The 21790-nt window shown below is 37.1% G+C and overlaps 4 protein-coding genes across 7 annotated transcripts; 1 reads left to right on the forward strand and 3 right to left on the reverse strand.

Moving 5' to 3' along the window:
* The first annotated feature begins 611 nt into the window (after window positions 1–611).
* LOC147498469 (B3 domain-containing protein At2g36080-like) lies at window positions 612–3927 on the forward strand. Of its 2 annotated transcripts, none has more exons than XM_086560450.1 (3): window positions 612–1794; window positions 2127–2317; window positions 3029–3927. In XM_086560450.1, the coding sequence occupies exons 1-3, from the start codon at window positions 945–947 to the stop codon at window positions 3089–3091; spliced, it is 1104 nt and encodes a 367-aa protein (XP_086416576.1). In that variant the 5' UTR covers window positions 612–944; the 3' UTR covers window positions 3092–3927. The 2 variants fall into 2 exon arrangements, with proteins under 2 accessions (XP_086416576.1, XP_086416577.1); XM_086560451.1 differs by having other exon boundaries at window positions 2130–2317.
* Window positions 3928–5263: 1336 nt separating this feature from the next.
* EMB2735 (embryo defective 2735) lies at window positions 5264–10398 on the reverse strand. 3 transcript variants are annotated; one of them, XR_015195504.1, is made up of 5 exons: window positions 10261–10398; window positions 9728–9890; window positions 8177–8393; window positions 7055–7386; window positions 5264–6971 (listed from the first exon to the last, which is right to left on the reverse strand). XR_015195504.1 is itself a non-coding variant. In XM_086560454.1 (4 exons), the coding sequence occupies exons 1-3, from the start codon at window positions 10396–10398 to the stop codon at window positions 8200–8202; spliced, it is 495 nt and encodes a 164-aa protein (XP_086416580.1). In that variant the 3' UTR covers window positions 5264–7386; window positions 8177–8199. The 3 variants fall into 3 exon arrangements, 2 of the variants coding, with proteins under 2 accessions (XP_086416580.1, XP_086416579.1); XM_086560454.1 differs by having other exon boundaries at window positions 5264–7386; XM_086560453.1 differs by lacking the exons at window positions 5264–6971; window positions 7055–7386 and having other exon boundaries at window positions 8012–8393.
* Window positions 5401–8059, reverse strand: LOC147498471 (pentatricopeptide repeat-containing protein At5g04780, mitochondrial-like). Its single transcript, XM_086560452.1, is given in 2 exon segments — window positions 5401–6595; window positions 6598–8059. Coding segments are annotated over 2 exon segments (1869 nt in total). The 3' UTR covers window positions 5401–6188.
* Window positions 10399–10554: 156 nt separating the features above from the next.
* Window positions 10555–10906, reverse strand: LOC147498472 (bric-a-brac protein). The gene is made up of 2 exons (XM_086560455.1): window positions 10817–10906; window positions 10555–10737 (listed from the first exon to the last, which is right to left on the reverse strand). The coding sequence occupies exon 2, from the start codon at window positions 10735–10737 to the stop codon at window positions 10555–10557; it is 183 nt and encodes a 60-aa protein (XP_086416581.1). The 5' UTR covers window positions 10817–10906.
* Window positions 10907–21790: the final 10884 nt, after the last annotated feature.

Raw genomic sequence — 21790 nt, forward strand, 5'->3', positions numbered from 1 at the left:
TTCCACAAAGTATCTACTTGGCAGAATAAATGTGCGTGTGGAAAACACGTGGATTCAAGCATTTGGTGATCTGGATGGGCACAGAGCGCCAAGTCATACCCACTAGGCAAACATGTGTCAAGTCATCATTACACATGGCACCAGGAGGAGGAGAAACACACCGAGTATGAAATCATATATCCTTTTAGGGCTCAATAGGGTTTGATTTTAGAACAATCATTATTAATTTCTAAACCAACTAATAATCTTCTAAGGTCCTTATGGATCAAGGGAATGTTCGTCCAAACCGGATTCCTATACGTATCACGGCATCTTTCAGCTCTCGTCCACGGCGTCACTTGCTACTTCGCCTTAACGTAGCTCCGAGCACTATTCTAGGCTGTCCGCCACATTCTAGCTTTAGACATTATCATATCACTCCTTTTACAGTATCTTCATTAAAACTTTGAAATAACAATTTTTTTTTTCTAATTATCGTGTCAAATAGATGGAATTTTTTGAAATTAATTTATCACAATTACCAAATACCAAAAGTGTAATTTACAAAAATCAATTGAGTGCACACACCACATGAAATTTCTTTCCAGGTCCATTCTCTAAATTTAGTTAAAATAGCAGGAAAAGATAGAATTTTATTCAATAATATTCATCTCTACATTTTATTTAAATTTGATTCCAAAAAAGAGAGTCCCAAAATATATTATAAATGGACCAAAAAATGATTGATATTTCCATCACGCAAACCTTAAAGTACTATTGTACTTACAACATTTTCCACTCTCTTTCCATCCCCCCCTCTCTCCTGCTTTCTCTTTCTCTGCTATTTCTTCCATACCACCATAACCAACTAATAATTCCCTATTCACTCTCTCTTCTTCATAAACCCCACCAACAATCTCATTTCACACTTCTATCTTCTCTCATCTTTCTTCCTTTCTTTCTCCATGCCCATGACTGATTTCTCGTCAAACCTTCAAGAAGGCTTATGGTGGAATAACACACCACCACCAAAATCACCATCCTCAGAGTACAAAGGTGTCATCCCTCAGCCAAATGGTCGTTGGGGTGCTCAAATTTACGACAATCAACACCGCGTTTGGCTTGGCACCTTCGACACCCAAGAAGCAGCCGTCCATACTTACGATCAAGCCTTAGCCATGTTTCGCGGCACCCCCGAAAACTATCCCATAGAAGACCACTCTCATTCATATTCACATTCTACTCCACAAGAATCAATCACGGACGACATGGACGAAGACGTGGAAGAAGTAGAAGAGGCCGAAAAAGAGTACATGTTCGAAAAATCATTAACACCAAGTGATGTAGGTAAGTTAAATCGACTTGTTATACCAAAACAACATGCTGAGAAATATTTCCCATTACAAGCTGACACAGTTGAAAAAGGGTTGTTATTAAGTTTTGAGGACGAGTCAAGAAAGATATGGAGATTTCGTTATTCATATTGGAATAGTAGTCAAAGCTATGTTTTAACTAAAGGTTGGAGTCGTTTTGTGAAAGAGAAAAAACTTGATGCTGGTGATGTTGTTTCATTTCAACGCCGTAGATTTGACCGTGAAACGTTATATATACGGTGGAGACGTCGTAATGCTGCACCCACGGCGCATGATAGCAGAATGTCACAGTCTATGACAGCTGCTGCTACAAATGTTAGTAGTTCATCATCATCTTCAGCGTGGACCAGAGTTTACTATTCTGCGCAGCATCCTTATCCTTCACACCAGCACAACCTTCATGGTCCACTTTCATACCAACCTGACTGTCTCCATGCAGCTGGTATCATTTCATACTCTTTCAAGTCTTATCTGTATCTTTCTTTCTTTTTTATTCTTTATTTGTACACTTTTGATTTGTCAATTTTAGTACTCTTTCTTTTTCAGTATTTTAATTTTCGTAATCATGGATCGTCACCATTTTTACTTATACTTAGCTTACATGGCATTGACTTCGTTGATATATGTCATATGAATATATGATCTGTCGAAAAAATGTGGTAATTATGAAATTTATTACCTTGAGTTACTGAATTCTTTTATTTTATTTTTGCTGAGACGTAATTGGCATTATCGTGTCTCGAGTTCTAATACATCTTGAATGAATTGTTCCAGCAGAACCAGTAGAACAGAATCCAGTTACAATGAAGAAAAAGAAGCCAGTCAGAGTGTTTGGTGTGGACCTAGCAGATTGCCAGCGCCGTAAATCTCAGCCATCTGGGCCAGATAATTCGTCATCTTTAGGTCAAGATCGAGCGAATTACATGTACTCACATGGGCATGACTTGAACCTTAGCATTCAACAGGTACACTATTTGCAATCTTCTTGAATATTCAACAACACCTGATTATATACTTAGTTCCTATGTTATTACAGGAACCCATTATTTTCAACGGTTTTGATATAGTCAGATAGCATTATAGGCAATCCCATCGGAATTCTTTGATTCATTGGGGGCCACCATTTCCAAATAAGAGCTATCAAAGCTGCCAAATCTTTATAGAATACTTTATTATTTCTGGAAACTATTCTTTTATTTGGACATGTGCATTTAAGCTGGTTATGACTTTGAGATTCTTCATAAAAATTAGTAACTTCCCTCCTTTTTTTTTGATAAAATTCACAATTTTGCGACCTTTTACAAAATTAGTAAAAATTCAATAAATTGCTTATATTCTGACCAAAAAGCAAAAAGAATAACAAAAATAAAAACTCATTGGACATAAGAACAACTGTCTTCTGTTGAAATGAACTGGTTGTTACTTGATGGCCCAGGTAAGACCGAAAATGAAGCTGAGCCAAAGCAATGATTATATTTTTTTTGAATAATGGAGACAGCACATTAATGACCTACTTCAGAAATTAATGGTTTGTTGATTCTTTATCAGAAATTATAGACAGTTGTGATTAATGCCCCAGTTTAGTTTTTTTGGTCGTACAGATGTTTTGCTTGCAATGTATATATGTTCCACAAGCGATGTTTGGTAATATTTGGATGTATTTGGTATCATTACAGGATTTCAGTTTCTCACAACAAATGAGAAATTATCCAGGAGGGAGTGGAGATATGCCTACATGACGTCAGGGATTGACTTTGAAGAAGCGCTCTGGAAAAACAATAAAAATAAAAATAAAGAGTATAACTATTTGAGAAAATGGAGAAGAAATCCCTGATTCTCTGGAAACTCTCAAATCTCATTTTCAGAATTTTGTCGAAGAAAGTATAGGAGAGAGAGAGAGAGAGAAGTAAGCAGAAAAAGTTGGACTTTTCAAGTTGGGTAAATGGGAAGAGAAAAAGGTAAAACCATGAAGAAGAAGATGGACCACACTACCACAGAGATAAGGGGATGACATCACCACATACTGTAGAACACTGCATGATTGGATCTCAGAAATCTCTTTTATTTACTGTTGGGATTCTCTAAATGTTCACTGAAGATCATTTGATTTACAAAAGAAAAGGAAATGGGAGACTGAGTGAGTGAATCAATGCATGACAGCCAGTAGTACTTACTACCCTTCTGTCTCGTCTTTTTTCCCAGGTAACTAAAGTTAAGTTACATGGTTAAGGTAGAAAGAGCGGGAGCACATTGTTGTTCTTAGTTGAAGTTTCTTCGACTCTCAAGTGTGTGTCAGTCTGTCAGATGAAATGAGGTTTGAATTTTCTTCTTATTCCCCTTTTAACTGAATTCAACAAATTTGACTTCTTTGACATGATTTTGTATGAGTTAAGTTGTACGATTATGAAGATAACGGGTCCATTCCTAATTTACTACACCACCTCTATCCCGTGTATTTCCATCTTAGTCTTGGAAGCCAAAAGTTGACTGTATACTAAGGTCCCAAAGCTAGACTTTGTGGAATTGTATTGAACATTTTGCATTCTATCGGATTTCTAATTTTGCATTGTGTAAATTTCGTATTTATAAAGTTATAAAATTATCATTATCTAACGGCCTATATTGTTTTAATTTTGGTAAATTTTTTGACAAAACTAAACATATTCAATTGGGCTGATTTTTTGTGAGGTATTCTCCACTATGTGATATATCTCTACAAAAAATTAGTCTTCAATTCATCTTGTAAGTTCACTTTTAGGAGTAATTTTGGAGTCACTATTTTTTTTTTATTGGTAAGTCTGTTTTTAAATGAGATCAGTAACTCTTTGATGCTAGCGGGGTTCGAGCCCCAGACCTCTGGTATCATCACCCAAAGGTTTATCATCACCCAAAGGTTTTACTGACTTTGGAGTCACTATAAGGTTGAATTCATATAACCAACTCCATATATATATATATATATATATATATATGAACATGAAGTAGTCATGAACATAGTTTCAAGAAGCTCAAAATAAAGGCAAGATCCAATGTCAGAAATACACTGTCATCATTCATGAACCTGGTTGGAAATTAAAATAACTCGACGTTTGTTATACTTGATATTCAGACATAAAAGCCATTCCTTCAAATCCAGTACATAATAAATCTCGATAGTCAAGATCAATTCTAACTCTGATTTAGAAGACAAGGTTGCATGCTTCATTTTACATTCCAACTAATTATCTTCACTGGGACGCTAAGCTGTTATAAACACATTAGACCTGTTCTCCTATCACTTGTGTACACTATGACAGGAGCGGCAGTTGGTTATAGATGACAAAGTCATCTAATGGACGCATACCCACCAAAATACTGCTCAAAACTTCCATTTTACATACATCCTTATAAAAGACAACACAATCCCTCATTCAACAGGCAAATAAAATCCAGTAGAGATTTAACCAATAGTGGCCCAATGACTGAATGCCCCAATATGAATTGAAATCCACTTCTAAAAGTGGGTTGAAATAGACAGAGAAATCAATACAATTATCAATTCCTGATGCGTACTGAGTTTGAGACGACCTATTAGAACCATAACCTGAGTTTGTAGTTCTAGTTGAGCGGAAAATAAATAAATTGTTGTATAAATAATAATAATCATAATAATAAACAATAAACAGTAGTTCTACATATGGCCTGATTACAATTACCTCATACATTTGTAGATTCAATAGATACTTTATGTCTTGACAACTACCACAGATGTTATATATTTAACATCCTAACTTTCATGTCTAACAGTGTACACGCAGACATTGTTCGAAGTTTCTGTAAAAAATCGCTAGTATACCACAAACACATCAGTTTCTAGTGAAGGCAAAGACCATGAGTTTTACCACATTCTCAAAGGCCTGGCTTCAAAATCCTTATACACGACTAACATATCGAGACATGCATTGGTTGTTTAGGAACTGAAACATACACTGTTCACTATACATGCTTTTTACCAGTAAAGTTGGGCAACTCTTTACAAGTTGCATATGATTAGATAGGAGATTTGATGTGGTGGGCCAAAGTTTAAAACATGATGGAAAGAAATCGAAATGGTGTAAATAGTCATCTGTTGTATCATGTAATCACAATGACTTTAAGATTAAGACAGTGATACCCGTTGACCTTGGCGATGATGGATCGAAACTTTAGTGGCTTTTCCAAGTGTTCAGCATGATGGATCCCCAGCTGTGGAATTTATCATTGGCCCAAGTTAGTGCCCAATCGTAATCCCAAGAGACTCCTGCTTGAGTAATGGGTTTGTCCTGTGAGGAGGATTCATTCACCCATATGCTTTGACACAACACCCATGTAACATGTAGCAACACCTTGTAAGATCTCCTCAGATTTGCTTTTCCTCTTTTCTTGGCTTTGCTTTTTTTGGGTCTGGGTCAACCAAGCAAAATCCTTTTCCATGGCCAAAATAAGTAAAGGAGCAATTCTTGTGGGGTCCCGTATCTAGTTGAGCAGAAGACTAGGAAAGAAAGTGAAAATGGATGTTAACAGCAACCGAACCTGTCAATAAAACAAGCTAAATTCCAACTTGTTTTCATTAGATTCAACTGTTGTACTTGATCAAACCACACGAACCCTGCCTCCTAAATTTAAAACAGAAGGTCCCAGGTCTTGTTAGCAAAAGATTCCAAGTTATTGGCTATAGGAAAGAATCTTGAAGCCATGGGAATCTCACCCCACCATTTCCTAAGTAAGAATGAGATATCGGTAATGGAAAATGGATATCAAGTTCTTCTGATGTGGCTCCACCAATTCTGAAGATCTGCAAATTGAGAAACTAATATATCACCAAAAGTCTCTGCATGAACATGATCCATCCCTAAAATGGTGAAATCGATTAGTATCCCTCACAATGATAGCCCTCGCAGTGATCTTTGAGACCAGTTTAATGAAGGAATGGCAGTCCCCACATATCCGAAGGTTTTTCTTGATCCTTATAGGCATGCCAGAAGGTAAGCTTATAAGCCCAAAAGCTAGAGCTAGCTTCTCACTATGGTGTCTCAGGAGCTCCTCCTTCTGAGCTACCTCCACATCATGTAAATCGTGGTCAGTATCAGCTTTGTAATCAAGCTTCTTCATCTCTTCCACCAACTTATCCAACTTGGCATAAATATCAGTGATTCTTGGGTGTTCTCTTTCTCCAACCACAAATGTATGAACCTTATCTTTAACTTCAATCCAACTCTTACCATCTCCTTCCTAACACCGCTGTCCTTCAGAAGCTTTCTCGACCTAGCCACATCTAGCCACATTTTATTTGCTGCGTATATATTTGAAAGAAGCACATGGTTCCCTCCATTGTCAGGTTCCATGTGAAATAAATGTTTTGCAGCAATCTCAGCCAGTTCGAGATTCCCATGTATCTTGCAAGAACCCAATAATGATCCCCACATCGAAGGAGTTGCTTCTAATGGCATTGTCTCAATCAAGCAATGAGCTTCTTCAATCTTCCCCGCACGACCGAGAAGATCTACCATGCAAGAATAGTGCTGAACATTAGGATACACATCAGGATCTCTGACCAACCAGTTAAAATATATCTTCCCCGTATCAACCAGACCCATATGACTACATGCAGACAAAACAGAAACATATGTTATTTCATTTGGAAAGATACCCATTTGTTGCATTTTCTCAAATAGAATCATCACCTCCAAGGAGTGAGCATGTCTAGAGAAACCTGACATCATTGCATTCCATAACACTATATTCTTTGCTTCCACCATGGAAAACACCAAATACGCATCTTCAATAATCCCACACTTAGCATACATGTCAATAAGAGAGGCTGACACAAAAAGATTCAATCCATAACCAGTTCTCACTAGTATTGCATGAATCTGATTCCCTTCAATCAAAGCTGACAAACTTGCACAAGCACTGAGAGCAGAAGAAAGTGTAAACTGGGTCTGTTCAGCACCCACCTTTTGGCCTTTGTGAAACAACATCAGAGCCTCTTCATGAAAATTATTTTGCACATATCCTGAAATCATTGAACTCCATGTAACGGCACTTCTTTCAGTCATGCTATCAAATATGCGGCAAGCATAATTAATCAACTCGCATTTTGCATACACGTCAAGTAAGGCAGTCCCAACATATACATTAGAATCAAATGCAATTTTAAGAGCAAATGCATGTAACTGTTTGCTCTCATACACTGCTGATTTTGCAGCACAAGCACAAATAATACTTGAAAGTGTGAATTCACTTGGAGGAACCTGTTCCCTTTGCATCTGCATAAAAAGATTGAGGCCTTCATCTTCCTCTCCATGTTTAGTGTGTGCACCAATCATTGTATTCCATGAAACTAGGCTTCTTTCAGGCATCCTATCAAAAACTTGACGTGCAGAGTCAACAAATCCACATTTGGAGTACATGTTGATGATGATGTTTGACAACAAAGTGTCTACCTGTAAACCTGCCTGGAAAACCTGACCATGCAAGACCTTCCCCTCCCAGACTATCTTATCTACAGCACATTTTTGTAAGAGAGCCTGCAAGTTCACTACATTGATATTGCAGACCGTAACTCCTGGAAATTTTGGGTACTGTGTTCCAAATTCAGTAGCAGCAGTCGCGGAGAAACCCCGAAACTGAGAGCCAACTTTACGATAAACTTTCCAATAATTAATAATATAAGAGATGATCTTCATAAGAGATGTAGAGCGCAAGTAGTCTTCGTTCAGAATGTATAACTTAACAACATCATTATTAGCTATAGCCAATGCAGTAACTCTATTTTATTATTTAAACTCTTGAGGTCAACTTACAAAGTTCCTTTGTCGAGACAGTATCATCCTGATTTCTTTGAAATATCTTCAGGCTGTTGAGGATTACTTTCTTCCTTCTTTGACATGACTTGTTGTATGCCTTCTTGATAACCATGTATAAAGCTCTTGAGAGCATCCCTATAGGCAGAAGCTCTCGTCATGTACACCCGCTGCATAGCTGGCCTTAGAGTCTCCATTCCCCCTCTGGCAGCCACCGCTGTTTTCATCACCCACGTAAAAGATAATGTAAGAGCTACTCAAAGTACAATGTTGGACAAAAAGAAAAATACTCCTTTCCATTTCTAAGCAAAATAAACAAAACAATGATATACAGACAAACAAAAATTGAATTTAGGACACATGTAAACTTCTTTACCAAAAACGTAAAGCAAGAACACAAATCCAGACAACTCCAGTATCACAGTTGCTGCGGAGTGAGGACTACATGGGGAACTAATGAAGACCATTTTCCTTTTCCATTTTCAAGTCCAGGAGTTGTGTAATATGGCAACGCAAGAGTTTAAGATGAAAATAGTGGATGCCCCCAAGTCAAATACAGATTAATATTTCAGAACTTCAGTACAGACAAACACTCGATTCTGTTCAATGCTCAAATGGATTAGGCCTCGAGGCGCGGCTGGAAGCCTCATGAACAAAAATGCATCAAGGTTATGACCTATAGCCCTATACACGAGGTGAAGAGGCTTACGCTTCACACTAATGACACGCACATTTTGGTGCCTAAGCTCAGTAAAGTCCATTCTGTTTCTTTTTTATTTTTGTCAAAGTATTATCCTTTTACATTTGCTAATAACATATAACTACCCCTCGTACAAATATATCATGATGCCTTAAATTCGTAATAAGTCACATGGGTATCTAAGGCCTACGGCCTCTATAAGTTTCATTGTTCCTTTAAATTTTAGAGTGATGTACTTATGTCGCAACATTTTCAAGCTTTCTTCTGTGAGATTGAATGCTACTCACAGGGTAAAACTATATAATTCATATGATATAATATTTCTTATTTTTCTTAATTTAATTAACTATGCTTTTTTTCTTAGAAATTCTGCAAACTTTTTCCAATTAAGGCGTACACCTTGCGAACCTCTGAGGCTTTCCTCGGGCCTCAATGAGGCCTTCTTGCTCAAGGCTTAAGGGAGTTTTTTCAAACATTGATGTCCTTATGGAAAATTATTCTTCAAAAACAAAACAAAACTTTGCCTCAAGTTAAATTAGTGAACGACCAGTGCTTAATCTGCAGTTACTGAGATGGCAAGCTAATTATAAGTAAAAATGGAAGGGGGAGCGAGTTGAAAGGAACATAATAATTTCCTTCACATGAAAAGATAGAAAAACTTGTGATGCTCATAATGAAGTTAAAACGTATCAAAAGGTAGATGGTGCAAAATGATTCAGCATATCACAGATGCAAGCATTTGGATGGGCATCAACAACTGTTAGGCGGATCTGTCAAAATAGTCTCCTATCTAGACGGAATTTGATCTAAAACAAAGCAAGAATAGCAAAATGAAAAAAAATGCTGCTCACCAAGATCCTCAAGGGTAGAGGGTTCTTTCTCTTTGTTCTCAACATCTCCTACATTGGATTTATCGCCATTCTCAACATACTTTTTGTAATCATTCGGCCGAAGATCAGGGCCAATATCCCGTACCCAGCTTGCTGCGTATAGCCTAGATGCCTCCTTCAATACCTAGACAACCAATACAGAACATTGATTATATATGTAAATAAACATTACTAAAGGTGAAATAAGAAAAAGAAAATGATAGTAGCAATTTTGGAAATAAACGGCAACCGCCCTACCAGTTGCTACACCCTTCATTTGGTAATGCAACGCAACAAGCAATGTAAAAAAACACCAGAATTTTTTAGTATATAGATTGAATGATTAATAGCTTTTAGCAGGTCGAGAATATGAGTATGATGAGGCCAGTTTTTTTATTTTCTGTCATTAAATAACTGTCCGCTTCCACAATATCATGAAATATGAAGCCATTATTGATGCCTACCAAGGGGTGGAAAGTATCAAATATCAAATATCAAATAGAAAAGATACTTACATAATAGCGCTCCTTCCAATTCAATTTTCTACGTTTTATAATGTGAGGAGGGTCTGGCAAAGATGAAGGAAAAGCAATTTCCTTGAGATCATATCGTACATAATCAGACACTTTCCTCCACACCACCTTCAACTTCATTTCGGTCTCAAACTAACCACTGACACAAGGAAGGAAATGACTAAATTATCCCCCAAATAGAAAGTTACTAAATTACCCCACATTTTAAAACAAATACATACCTACTACTACTACACTACTACAGTAATAAGCGGCGGCGATGTCTTAAAACAAAGATTACTTTCCGTATCCGTATTTCTTTTTCAAGTGTTCTCTAAGTAAGTCGTTACGGGCTTTAGTTCGAGCTTGTTGAGGAGCAATGTTAACGTACGACAGGTGTGCACCGATACCAAATAGGCAAACTCCTACGCCGAAACAACCTGCAAACCCCTTTGGTGTCCACGGTGACCAACCAACCATCTGATTGGTTATAAAATATATATATCGAAATTTTAGCCGAGAAATGAAAAGAATGCAAAAGAGAGAAGAAAATACTTACTCGTTTGTCAATTGAGGAGTGCCAAATGAAAACCCTTGATAAACCCCCAAAATGATTTTGTGGACCGTTTATTTAAGGCATAAAAGTAGGCCGGGCTATTTTATAGTCTACTGTTAGCCCATATTATTCGATTAGTTTGGGTTTCACGTGTTTGAACCATTTGCGAATTGGATCCAATTGAAGATCCATAGCAACTTTGTTCCTGTTTTGGCATTGCACTCTTCACTGCAAAATCTGTTATGAAATGATACCATCATTTCACTTCAAAATGTTGCTTTGGAATTTCGTTACATATTTAATTTTTGCGTCGAAATAAAAAAAAAAAAACTTAAATGTGTAACCAAATTTTGTAGAGCGACAGGTCCAATGGCATTATATAGACAAACACTCAAAACATACCAAGAAAAAAGACTACAAAGATTACATTTGCACGCGCACACTGACACACAGGCCATTTAGATCCTACATGATGAACAAAACTAAAAACGAAGATGTTGGCTTCATTCTCAATCATGGCCTAACCTAACTTGGGGCACTTTGGGCCGGGTTTTTTCCTTGTATAATGTTTTTCTCCTCTTGCTATGAGTTAATTGACTCAGTTGTTCTACTTCTGACTGTGATTGTGCAATTGCAAAGAAGAGTTGCCTTATAGTTTATTGCGGCAATGAACAAGTCTTCCTCTCGTAAGATGCCTTAGGTTTTAATAATGCTTCATAAATATTATACTTTCGAGTTTACATTGTATATTAGCAAAGACAACCAATAACATCCATTATCGCAATAATTCTCAGAGTTAGAGCATTGGTTAGTTTTGACTTTTGAAGGAGAAAGAGGATGAAGGGAGAGCTAGTGCATGAGCTGGAGATGAATATACCGGCTAGTGACGTCTGGGAAATTTATGGAACACTCAAACTTGCAAGACTTATGGGTGAAGTCTTTCCTCATATCTTTGAAAAGATTGAAGTAATTGTTTCGGAATTTATGAACGCTTGGCGCAAAATTAAAAGGAAAATAGATAGTATAATTTCATTTTAATTTAGTTTTTATATTGCAAGAATGCGCTGTTGGAGTAGTGGTATCAAGCATAATTTGAAGGGCTTGGTTTTGGAATTAATTAGTGTTGTTCTGTACTTCAGTAAGAGCTGAGTTAGCTCTTTCACCGATCACCCATAGGGTCTTTTCTTTGATAAATATATTCTCTTTCACCAATCAAAAAATAAATCTAGAACGAAGACAAGAAATTTGTTTGTAAATAATGCCATAAACATGTTGTTTATAATGTTTGTACTACCATGGCGTAGTAGGTTAACTCCAGACATGGTTAATGACTTCTTGTGATAACATTGCACTGCTAGTGCTAACTGCTTTGTTTTGTGTTAATAGGAACACTACCAGGGACGCAGGGTTCAATGTCTAGGGTGCAAGAGTATAGGCAACCATGTAATTGAGCTAGGGGTGCAGTAGTGGAGCTTCAGTAAAAATCTCGAGGTCCAAATCCTTAGTCTAGCCATTTTACTAGCAAATTAACACCCCCAGATTCCATCTATGTACACTACAGTTTCCTTAAGTTAAAGAAAAGTTCACAAAGATTGATAATGAAAAGCGTTTAGAAGAAGTTCAAATAATAGAAGGAGGATTCTTAATGCTTGGATTTAGCTCGTTCTTAACGCACTTGGAGGTCATAGAGAGGGACTCAAAGTCGTCTATTATCAAATCTACCGCAGTGTATGAAGCTTCACTTGTTTCGATCGAAATTCTCGGAGTATTCACTCAAAAGAAAGTCTAATGCAAGTGTTACCTACTGGGAAGGAACACCATGAATGAATATATTAAGTGTTGTTTACATATAATAAGGTCACGAGGCCTCACTCTCACTCTTGTTTCGTGCAGTTGATCACTTGATCCCACTGGAGCTTGTTCAAGAGAGATGGCGTAGGACTACAGTATGCTTAACCACTCTGTATCCCAAGTTAATTCAAAGTGTGATTGGAATACAAATCTTCAATCTCCAATGGCAGTAGAAAATAAGGGTACCTTATTTTAGACCTCCTATTTCTTGATTGAATTTCAATCAATACCGAGATAATTCTAGTATTTCCTAAAAATTAATTTTAATACATGGGTAAAATTAACTAAACTTGAGAATGCAGAACAAAAATTAAAAATAGGTAAAAGATAAAGGGAGAAGATAGCTTACCGGGTTGCTAAGAGCGGTGAGAGATGAAACCCTTCTTAGTGATGATACACATCATTTATAGTCCAAAGTGATGTCAGCCTAAATTTACACTTCATTTATAGTCCAAAGTGATGTCAGCCATTAGGAGCATAATCAATGCATACACTTCATTTATAGTCCAAAGTGAAGTCATCAAGTTACAAGATGATATTAGTCAAAGTCTTGAAAATTATCCACACCAACTCACACAGTCTATATTATTATTTTTATAATGAAACTTATCTTATAGACCCATTGGACACTTATGCTAAAATATTTTGACTACTCTCAATTTGCCAACGTTCTACATATTTTTTCTATAAACCTAAAATGGAGTGTAGTAATACAAAAATAATAAAATTAGTTGTTTGTACATGTAGCAAGTTGGGACAGTTTGGACACCTAGTATGGAGTGTCACTCGATAAAGCAAATCAAACTCTATATTTAACCTCCAAAATGGAGTGTGGCGAGTTGTTCACTTGATATAGAACATGAGTTGGTGTGGAAAATTTGAGCTGCCCACTCGACATGTAAGACTATATAGTAGCATTAAAGATGCTCTTAAACCCCAAATGCCAAGTGATTGCAAAATGAGGCCAAAGCTGCACATATCGTTTGTAAATAACTTGAAGCATACAATTGGACCAAGCCAGTTTTCATTTCAGGGATTATGACTCAAGGACAAAGCCCAATAATAATTTCGCCCAGGTCCATCATAAATTTTAATTATGAATTTAAGGAAAACCGGGTTGATGGTAAGCAATCTTCATTAATAATTTCGATTTTATGACAAATCTTCATTAATAATTTTGGCTCAAGAGCAAACGGGGCTGACGTCATCATATATAAATTTGTATTTACAAATGACAATATAAAATTACACACTTTTCTTTATCCTATGTAAATTTACATAGTATTTTACATATGTACATTTGTATTTACATATGATAATGTACGTTTACATGTGGAAATTTAAATTTACACAATATTTTTCGCAATTGAAGAAGTTTGTAAAATTATATTTACATGGTTGTCATGTGTAAATATAAAGTTCACTAGAAATAAAATTGGTTTCTTATGCTGAATCTCCTACTAGCTTGTAGTTCCAAAAGTCGATCCACTATAAGAGGCCCTATCACATGAGCCTCAATATCATAGATGGAGGGCACGCCGCTTGGTAACGTACTACAACTTAGGTTGGGCACTTGCAAGGATTGTATTACCACGAACTTTAGATTTTATGTATTCATCTATTGCTTTGTCATGGCAGGAGTAGGCAGATACCTAGTCACTACGAACCTTGTAGATATGCCCAAAGAATGGGAACTTGGCACACTGATGAAATGTGGAGACTACTGCCCCCATGGAATGTATATAATATCTCTGCTCAAAATTGCGTTATAGTAGGAACGACAATCCATCAATATAAGAAATCGAGTTCAACTTCTTTGTTCATTAATTTGATCGGTAAGATAATTCTTCAAACCGTTGAAGATGTTGTCCCGTTAAAACCAATGATAGAATTGTCCTCAGCGATGATCATACCCTCGCGAAATTGCAACTGAGAATAACATCCATTGAAAATGATGCTGGAAGTGGCACCTGTGTCGATTATTACCCGTTGAACACGAGAAGCACCTATACACACAGTAATTATGACTGCATCATAGTGAGGGTAATATACACCAAGGAGATCGTCATCAGTGAATCGGAGGGGCCCTTCTTTATAAGTCTCGGTTCGGATTCCTTTGACAAAATGGACTCTATTGACACGGTTAAACTCATCACCAACATAATTAACTTGCAAACACTTTTGATTCTTACTCTGACTCTTTGAAAAAGACTCAATTCAACATGAGAATGAGAAAATTAATGACATGCTCATAAGTTGTAGCGACTGCCTGTTGAGAGTTTTAGTAAGATATTCGTTTAAAAGTCCCTTATCCACCAATTTTTGAATTCGACCCCATAGAGAGCGACAATATTGTTTTGTTTCATGGCCATAGTCATTATGGAATTTACACCACAAGAATTTGCCCCTTGTACCTTTGGTATCTTTTGAAAGCGGATAAGGCGGGGAAAGAAGATTCTCACTTTTAAACTTCTCATATATAACAAAGTACTTGGCATTGAGCGGGATCAATTTTAGCTCTGGTAGATAGAGGCTTACGATCAGTCCATCACAGTTGAAATTGACTTGCTTCTTACTATCATTCTTTTTATTGTGATGTTGTTAATCTGACTGTCCTTGTTTTGGCTTAGAATTCTTGTTGTCGGTAAAATCTTGACTTCAAATATCTCTATCTCTTGCTGCTTTCACCAATAGGTTCTCCTCGATACGTATATATTGTTCAGCCCTAACATACAGATCGTACCGAGTTTTAGGGACATCTTTAATTAGAGAGTGGTAAAGATCCTTTACAATGAAATTCGAACTTCTGTCTCTTTCATAATATAATGCTTCTTTAAAGGTGAAAAGAAGCATCCTATCAGAAACTTCTGGAATATCTATTGCTGCCTTTCGAAATCTAGTAACAAAAGTGCATAACTTTTCGTCACATTGTTACTTGATGTTCATAAGTGAGTCGACATCCTTGGGCATCTTACAATTGTGGCGGAAATGATTAACGAAATGATTTTCTAGTTTATTGTATCAGTGAATTGATTTTAAAGGCAACTCACTAAACCAGCGTAATGATCTTCCCTTTAGCGTTGACGGAAAAAGCTTACACATGAGCAGATCATCTCCTCCCTAGGGCTGTCAATGGGCTGGGCAGGCCCAAAGCCTGATTGAATCCGAACCAATAAGATAGGGACTTAGATCTTAAATATTGTCTGATAAGACTATTAGGCCAATTCTGGACATACCCCTATCCGGTTCAATATATAACGGCCCGATCCGAAAACTAAAATATTTTTGTTAGTTTTTCAATTAAATACTAGTACATTTTCAACTATTAGCATACATAAAAAGTTTGAGGCTTGGTGGATTAGTGATGTAGTGCCACACATAAAGCATGGGTTTGAATCTTGCTACACTCAATTTCAATTTGTTTTGGAGAAATCACCAAAAAAACCTAACTATTTCCAAGTAATCTTATCGGACGGTTCAGACCTAAGCCATGCCCAAATCCGATAATGTCCAACGGGACTTAGGCCGGGTTTGGACCTTCTAAATGTGAATATAATTTAGGCCAGGACCTAGACATACCCGTTTACAGCCCTAATCCTCCCCATAAGACCAGCTTGTCTTTAAATGATAGAATATGCAAGCTAGGAACACCTTCAGACTCATCATAAAGGTCAAAATTGGGTTGTTTGAAGTCGGGATGGTGATAAGCTTCCTGAATGTCTAGAGAAAACTTATCAAGTATGTCATCCTTGACTGTCCAGTTTTTCATTCTGACATCCATTGACTCTCTATCATTAAGTTCTTTTGCAATCAACTCTTTCAATTGTTGTTCTGTAAGAGTAGAGTATTGGTTTGAACATCAGGACGCCCCCGGTCGTGCCCATGTGGAGAATGATACCTTCCATTGTCTCTTATTGGAGATAGAGATCTTTGGCAGTAAGCATGATTAGGTCCGACCGGTGATTGTCTTTCTCTTTCCCTGTAACTAGCCTAGATAGGCTGGTAGATAGTGACCTTTGGCAAGATGATCGGTATTAGTATACCACTCCTCCATGTTGTGTTGCTCCTGTGTATGATGTCTGCCTTCCTCGTCATGTCTGACATATCTCAGATGGTGGTCTTCCCTGAAATTGCTTCTCGAAGATAAAATCTTCCCTATGAGATCGGACATGTCTTGGATAGTAGTTATCCCTGCCAATCCGATTCTCCCCATAATTTTGGGTAATAGGGTCATTACTCTTAGAGCGTGTTGATTGTGCTTAAGAAGTAGCACGTTGCTGAGGACAATGAAATGGATCTTTAAGACAGTCCCATACACTGGAACGGCCTGCGTCCCTACGTGGTCGCCTTGATGTAGTTGAATTGGCAACATCGTTCACCAGCATATGTCTTTTTGCCAACTTCCTTCTCAAGTTTCTATTCAAGTTTTTGACTCGTCGTAACTCACGCTCAACTGTATTATTGGTGTATTGGTTGTTACCATCACCTGTTTCGTTAGTTGGTGTGAAAGTAATGTCAAGGTCCACATCCATGTCAATTAAAGGATCAACATGGACGGATGGCGAACCACATGGATGATTACCCACTTGTAGGTTTTCTTGTTGCAAGACTATTGGGGGTGGTGGCGGTGTTTGTACCAATGTTTGCGGAGGCGGTGGTGCTGCAGTTTGATGTTAAGGATTGATCCTACGACTAGGAGCAACTCGATTGTTCAATGGTTCTTACATTTTCCGGCTTGAATTTCGAGGGTTGCAATTCCTATTGGTAGGAGGAATATGTTGATTGTTCGGCCTACTTCTAGTGCTTACCATCTTGATTACTTCACGTGATAATAGATTCTAAAAAACTCACAGATGGTGCCAATTATGTTTCGGCAATAATATGCTTCAACACAACAAAAGCAATATGATGAAATATGCACTAAGAAATAGATGGGAATTGATGGTTGCGAGAGATGAAACTGAACCAAAATATATTTTCTATAGATCAAGTTTCAACATAGTTCACATTATGAGAAAGAATGGTTTTTATATGAATAAAGAGATTGATTCCTAAGAGGACTGTGTTTGTTTGTGTCACAAGAACTGTTATCTCTTTGAACTTCTATCATTATCTTTCTACAATAACAATAATGAACCTGAACATATTCATAAATAGACCAGTTAAGTTATTGGGTGTAGCTAGGATTAAACCCTTGGGCTTAATTGATTTGGGTCGGATCAATTGTTGGGGTTGGCCTAGCATTGCATTACGCAATGTTTCTCTGAATGAAAACAACATCTTAAACCGGCCTTTGTTGATGGTAAGATCTCTCTCTCTCCCAATCACTCTGCAGAAGGTCTCAAAATGTCAGGATCTTTCCATAATTCAGGTATTGTTAATGGTTTATTGTTGGGTATTTTAATAATTTCTAATGTTTCTCACTACACCATAACAGGCTATTTGCAACACGCACCTTTTTTGCTTTGTAACACTTTTTTACTGTTGGTAAGTTGTCTATGCTATATAAGCGTTGTGAATGTTGATAAGTGTTGCTTTAATTCCGAGGAATTTCAAGAATTAATTGCTAACGCTTTCAAATTAGAGCAAACCGTAGGGTAAGTGTTAGAAACTTGAAATTTTGGGCGAAAGAGGAAAACGAAATAAAATCGCGCTCGTTATTGCGTTGAAACATAAAGAACATAAAACATAACCTCTCTTTCTCTCCTCTCCCTCTCACTGCCGCTACCCTCTCTCTTCCACTCCCTTCTCTAAAAGTTTTCATCTTTTTAGCCTCCAGGTATGATAATGCTGTTTCTGTAACTCCAAGTTTTCATCTTTTTGTTGGGCTTGCTTGAATTTTGACTTTGTTGAAGTCCCTTTGCATAATGATGTGATGGATGTACGATTATGATTATGATTATGTTTATGCTGCTTTGTAGATGCTGGTGTCGCATTGATTAGCATAATTAACCTTAGTTGATTGTTTTGACGCAAGAAAGTTTCTTTTAGGAGATGGAATGGTAACCAAATTTAAGTGAAATGACCTGCAAGTTCATTCTGTTACGAAGTGAAAAGTATAGTGTCAACAAAGGAGTGGATAGTTGACGGGTCATAATATTTGTATTTGTGAAATCATCTCTTGATTGTTTACTTCTGTTTTCCACCATCACTCTTTAAATTCTTAATTTATGTACCGAGATGATGAAACATTGGCTTATCCAAATAACTGAAATCTTAGAAGTGTGTTTATCTTGACTAGGGATGAAAACTGGAAAAAATTCTTTAAAAACGAATGACAATGCACTTACGTAGTATAAAGATTTAAGGTAGAAAGAACTAGTTGGCACCAAACATACTCACCTTGTTAAATTAGTAGTTGTGTCATGACGGTTTTCAACTAAGCACTTTGCAAAAGCGAAATGATTTCAAGAGTATCATCAGAAGAAGAAAAAAATTGTACGACAACAAGTAGGACCATATGTAGCGAGTTAGGGCGAAACAGACCGAATTAGGGCCAAAAAAGACCAAGTTAGGGCCGAAACAGACCGAGTCACTCACCGAGTTTTATAGTTCCGATCGATTGTCACTGTTTTTCGAGTGTAATTCATCAATTGAGAGGTGGAGAAGAAGATCATAACTTAAGTCGACTGGTTAGTGCTCAGGATAGTCAGCTTGTGAGGTGATAAAGGAATGAGCTTTGGGAAGAAGACAACTTATCTAGCATAATCTTATTTGAGGTAACTAAAATGGTTAGTGTGTCTCTTCTCATCACATTATCTTTTACAGTTGAGTCTGGTTAGTTTTTGGGCCCAATTTGATAGCGGTGCCTGCCTAAGGTGGTAGTTTATACTAATGTTATGGCCAGTCCAGAGTGATTTCGGCAAGATCTAGGTCAAGTCCGACCATCTTCAGTAGAACATATCCTCTTCAATGTATTACTCTACCTGCTACAGTGAACTTTTGGTTACAGAAGCCTCCCCTTTCTAGTGATATTTTGGTTCCGATTCAGATTGCTAGTCAAATTCAGGTGATTGAAATTCTGTCAGTTGGGGATTCAAGTATTGAAGTTTGAAATAGTTTGTGCGTGTTCTCTGTGGGCGATTAAAGTGGTGCTTCTGTGGGAGTTTTTAGGTAAAGATCAGCTTTTACCAGATAAAATTCCATATCACTTCTTTGTAGTCGGTACAGGTACAAATCATCCTCTTTTTAAGCTGATCTTGGTCCTTGTTTTGTTGGAGACAACTTGGGTTTTGGATTATAGAATTTGCATTTCCAGGATTCTAGATTAGAGTTGGTGGCTGCTGTTTCTCTAAAAAATTTTGTTGTCGGTGGTAATATTGTGGTGGGATCTGTGTGGTTGCTTTAATAGACTGATTGGTGGGGTTATTAATTTCTTCTGTCGGATAGTTCTGTATTTGGAATTTAGTATTTGTTTCATTTTTCAAGGATTGGAGGTGTATAGTGTGAGTTTTTTGCTTGAAAATCTTTGTGAGTTTGTTGGGTTATGTAAGTTTTTCAGAGGAAACCTTTACACTTGTGATGTTGATGTGGAATTGTCGGGGACTGGGTACCTCGATAGTGGTTCAGAATATGAAGGACCTGGTTAGAGAACATAATCCAGACGTTATCTTTTTAGTAGAAACTAAAGCTAGCAGTATTAGAATCAAGAGTTTAGAGAAATCCCTGCTATATCCGAATGCTTTTGTGGTAGATGCTGAAGGTTGCAGTGGTGGGTTGGCTTTACTGTACAAGGATAAAATTGAGCTGGAAATCTTGGGAGCTAGTAAGCATGTAGTTACAGGTAAATTTACTAACTACCTTTCTGAAGGTGATTGGTTTATTATTTTGGTTTATGGTCATCCAATATCACATAAACGTAGTATTGTATGGGATCATTTACATACTGTTGCTTCTAGTTGTATGGGCCCTTGGTTATTATGGGGTGATTTCAATGCCATTCTCAACATGGATGAGAAAATGGGTGGTAATAAGGTTAATCTTAAAGCTCTCCAAGAGTTTCAAGACCTGGCATCTGACCTGAGTCTTGTTGGAAAGGTCAAGCTAATATGAAAGAAATATTGGATCATGCTCTTGCTAACACTGATTGGTTCAATCTTTTTCCCCAAGAAAAAATTCACCATCTGCCTAATGCAACTTCAGACCACCTCATTTTACTTCTTAACCTTTTTTTAAAAGATAAAAAAAAAAACAAAAAAAAAACCTTTTAGATTTAAAGAGATGTGGATTAGAGAATCCTCTTGTGCTCAGGTCATTAAAGAATCCTGGACTCTCCATGTTACAAGCTCTCCCTCTTTCATACTCAATTCTAAAATATCAAACCTTCAAAAACTCCTTTCCCACTAGAACAGAGAAACATTTGATAACATTTTTCACCAAATAAGAATATGTGAGACTAAGCTGACTTCTCTTAATGATCTAAACCCTTCTGAGGCTAATACTTTAGCCATCATCAGTACAAAAGCCACTCTAGAAGAACTTTTGTTAAGAGAGGAGCAATACTGGAGACAAAATTCTAGGAATACTAGGGTTCAATGTGGTGGTAAGAATACTACTCGGTTTTTTCATACTTATGCATCATATCGGCAAAGTAAGAATTCTATTGATAGACTCTTATTGGAAGATGGCACTTGGTCTAGTGATACTTCTGTCATAGAAAAATCTATCAGTGAGTTCTTTTCTACTTTGTTCACCTCTTCTGAGCCTATGGTCAATCAAAATATTCTCTCTCTTTTCAATCCTTGCATCTCAGAATCTCAAAATCAATCCATTTCTGCTATCCCTTCCACAACTGAGATCTTTAAAGTTCTTAGAAAGATGAGCAACCTCAAGGCCCCCAGGCCTGATGGATTTCAGCCTATCTTTTACAAAAAGTTCTGGAATGTTGTTAAGGAAAATATCATTCAAGTAGTCCAGACTTTCTTTAGAGATGAGCATTTTGGCACCATCCTTAATATAACTTTTATTTCTCTAATCCGAAAAGTATCCAATCCCATCAAACTAACAAACTTCAGACCTATCAGTTTGTGTAATGTGATCTATAAAATCATTGTTAAAATCCTTACAAATAGGCTCAAAACCCTCCTATCTTTGTTCATATTCCCACATCAAGGCGCTTTTGCACCT

This window comes from Coptis chinensis, chromosome 5, assembly GCF_015680905.1.
Source record: "Coptis chinensis isolate HL-2020 chromosome 5, ASM1568090v1, whole genome shotgun sequence".
Taxonomy (NCBI): domain Eukaryota; kingdom Viridiplantae; phylum Streptophyta; class Magnoliopsida; order Ranunculales; family Ranunculaceae; genus Coptis; species Coptis chinensis.